Below are 2,925 nucleotides of genomic sequence, written 5' to 3' on the forward strand. Positions count from 1 at the left end.
CCCTCCTCGCCCCGTTCCCCCTCAAGGTAAGTAAAGAATCCGTGTGATCTTTTTAGTCCAATTTTATTCTACAAATAATGTGTCGAACCTTTCATGAGCTATCCCAATAAAACAATAATCCCATAGGAATTACTTACACTAAGAAAAAAAAAATCACATTTAAGGAGAAATGCAACATTCGACCAAAATGTTCAATACTATGTTGTTGCCAAAGGATGGATGTTTTCCCTAAAATCCCAGTGTGCATTACACCATAATATACAGGATTACAAACAAAATTACAGTACAGATTGATTCCAGTTGAACCAGCATTACATTTCAAACAGCACTTATTCTGGACTGCATTGTACATGCAATAGCTATTGTTCTAATTACGGATTAAATGGTTTGAATTTGTTTCAAGCTACCGTACTAATCGACTACAATAGGTATATAGCCCGACTTTAACAACCTGATTAGTTTTAAATTCCGATTTATAAAATGAGCATGTGACAACCACGGATTGTGTGAACATGTATAAAATCATGCATTTATATCGCCAGGAAACATTAACATTTTCAAGTTCTCTTAAAAAAAACAAACCAAACCAACAAAAAAGACCCAAATCACGGAATGCCAAGGGGTTCAAAGACTAAAAAGAAACAGTGCAAATTGTATGTGATAGTCAAGCAGCTTTCGATTTTAAAGGGGTGTTGGCATTTGCTTATAACCTTTATATACAAATTTGTGCAAGTAATGTGTTGAATTGATATGTTTTAGTAGAAAATAAGTCTCTCGTTCTTATATCTTCTCAAAGACCTAGGGGATCTGGTTCTTGTTGAAGGGGGAAAAGGGAAAAAAACCCACCAAAAAAACCAACCCAAAACAGAAGGAAAATAAAAAGAATAAACAACAAAAAAGAAGAGACCTTCGTGGGAATGAAATTGCCTGGACTGTGCATTTTTTTACTTCTTCAACTATTTGAAAGGAAAGAAGTGCTAAGGCAACATAACTTCTCTAAGCACTTTTCTGCTGGTTTAAATTAGTTAAATTATTTTTTATAAATTAGATATAATTCTACCTTTCCAATATGTATAAAAATTGATGAAGCTGCATGGTTTAAAATAGGAAATTCACGTTATAAAAAGTCATTAAAAATTCTGTACAAAATCACAACAAAATAATTCAGCATGGGAAAGGTAACAAGTAGTAAAACGTTGGTTGAAAAATATAGATTTCATATATATTTTGTAATTGGCCCATCGCTAGTTTAAAAATTGCATAGATCCTAATTATTGCTCGTGATTTTGTTATCCCGATCAGGTAATTGACGCGATCCAAATGCCCTCTATCCCGAATTTACAGCGTCGTCCCGAGGTGCGGAAGCGAGATGGAGGGCGAGCAGGGACGCGACGGCCCCCGAGGGCAGCGGCGGGGCCCGGCTGGCTGCCTCCCCGCCGACGAGGCGGCGGGTGCCTGGGCTCGGCTCTGCCCCCTCTCCCACCCCGCGGCGGCGGAAGAAGGTCGGCGGGGGGTGGGAGCTCAGTCGTGGAAGATGGCGTTGAGCTGGGCGCTGAGCACCCGTTCGTGGTGGGGGTGGCCCTCGTAGGGCGCCAGGCCGTCGACCGGGATCTCGCAGCGAGAGGCGGCGGCCGGAAAGATGGCGGCGTGGGCGGGCGCGCCGGCCAGCGCGGCGGCGGCCGCGGGGTAGTGCATGGTGAAGGCGTAGCTCTTGTCGAAGTCGGCGGCCGGCTCGTGCTTGAAGGAGAAGTTGCCGTTGACGCTGAGGGGCGGGCTGAGCGGCCCGTCGAAGGCGGGGCTGGCGCCCTCCGCCAGGCCGCTCTCGAAGAAGGGCTCGAGCGCGGCCCCGTAGGCGTGTGGCGGCTTGAGGTGGAAGAGGTGGGAGCTGTCCATGGTGCCGTAGGGCGGGCTGGGCAGGCCCGGCGACTGGTACGGGTAGGGGTGGGCCGGGAAGGGGCCACCCGCCGCCGCCGCCGCCGCCACGTGAGGAGGCACCTCCTGGCCCTGCTCGGGAAGAAAAGTCCGTGGATTCAGCTGCAGGCAGCCGGCCACCAGGTTGGTGGTGGGCTGCGACAGGCCCTTGCAGAGCGTCTGCACGAAGGAGACCAGGTCAGGGCTCTTCCCCGAGCGCAGGATCTCGGAGAGCGCCCAGATGTAGTTCTTGGCCAGGCGCAGAGTCTCGATCTTGGAGAGCTTCTGTGTCTTGGAGTAGCAGGGTACCACCTTCCGCAGGTTGTCCAGGGCCGCGTTCAGGCCGTGCATGCGGTTGCGCTCTCGGGCGTTGGCCTTCATGCGCCGCAGCTTGAACCGCTCCATCCGCGCCTTGGTCATCTTCTTCTTCTTGGGGCCACGCCTCTTAGGCTTCTGGTCGTCGTCCTCCTCCTCTTCCTCTTCTTCCTCCTCTTCGTCCAGGTCGTCCTCCTCGTCCTCTTCCTCGCCGTTCCGCAGCGAGTCCTCCTCAGCCTCGGCGTGCAGGCCCTCCAGGTCTTCCTCTTTCTTGTCCACCTCGTGCTCCTCGTCCTGAGAGCTGAGGCACTCGTCCGTCCAGCTCGGGGGACCCTGCGGCTGGGGCTCGCCCATCAGCCCGCTCTCGCTGTAAGATTTGGTCATGGTGAGCCTCTGCGTCGCGGAGGAAACAGAAAAGAGCCGTATCAGCACCCAGACCGACGGATGCGGACCCGGCAGAGACCCTCGGGGGCCGCCCGCGCCCTGCTCTCCCCGTCCCCTCCCGAGGGAAGCCCCGGCTTCCCCACAGTGCCAGCGCAAACTTTTGTCTCCGCGATCCTGCCTTATAATTAAGATGACATATGTTTATATGCCATTATGTAACTCGCTGATATTAGCGGGGAATATAAGTAGATTATGCGTGGGGGAGGCAGCCCGGGCGTTACAACGCGGGCAGATCCAGGGAGTTGGGGTTTTTTG

At 51.6% G+C, this 2,925-nt stretch overlaps 1 protein-coding gene across 1 annotated transcript; it reads right to left on the reverse strand.

Annotated features, from left to right (window-relative positions):
* Positions 1-1,521: 1,521 nt before the first annotated feature.
* Positions 1,522-2,616, reverse strand: NEUROD1 (neuronal differentiation 1). The gene has a single exon (XM_062004941.1). It carries the CDS (start codon positions 2,608-2,610, stop codon positions 1,522-1,524), a length of 1,089 nt encoding a protein of 362 aa, XP_061860925.1. The 5' UTR covers positions 2,611-2,616.
* Positions 2,617-2,925: the final 309 nt, after the last annotated feature.

The sequence above is a fragment of the Colius striatus genome, chromosome 11, assembly GCF_028858725.1.
Source record: "Colius striatus isolate bColStr4 chromosome 11, bColStr4.1.hap1, whole genome shotgun sequence".
In the NCBI taxonomy this organism is placed as follows: Eukaryota; Metazoa; Chordata; class Aves; order Coliiformes; family Coliidae; genus Colius; species Colius striatus.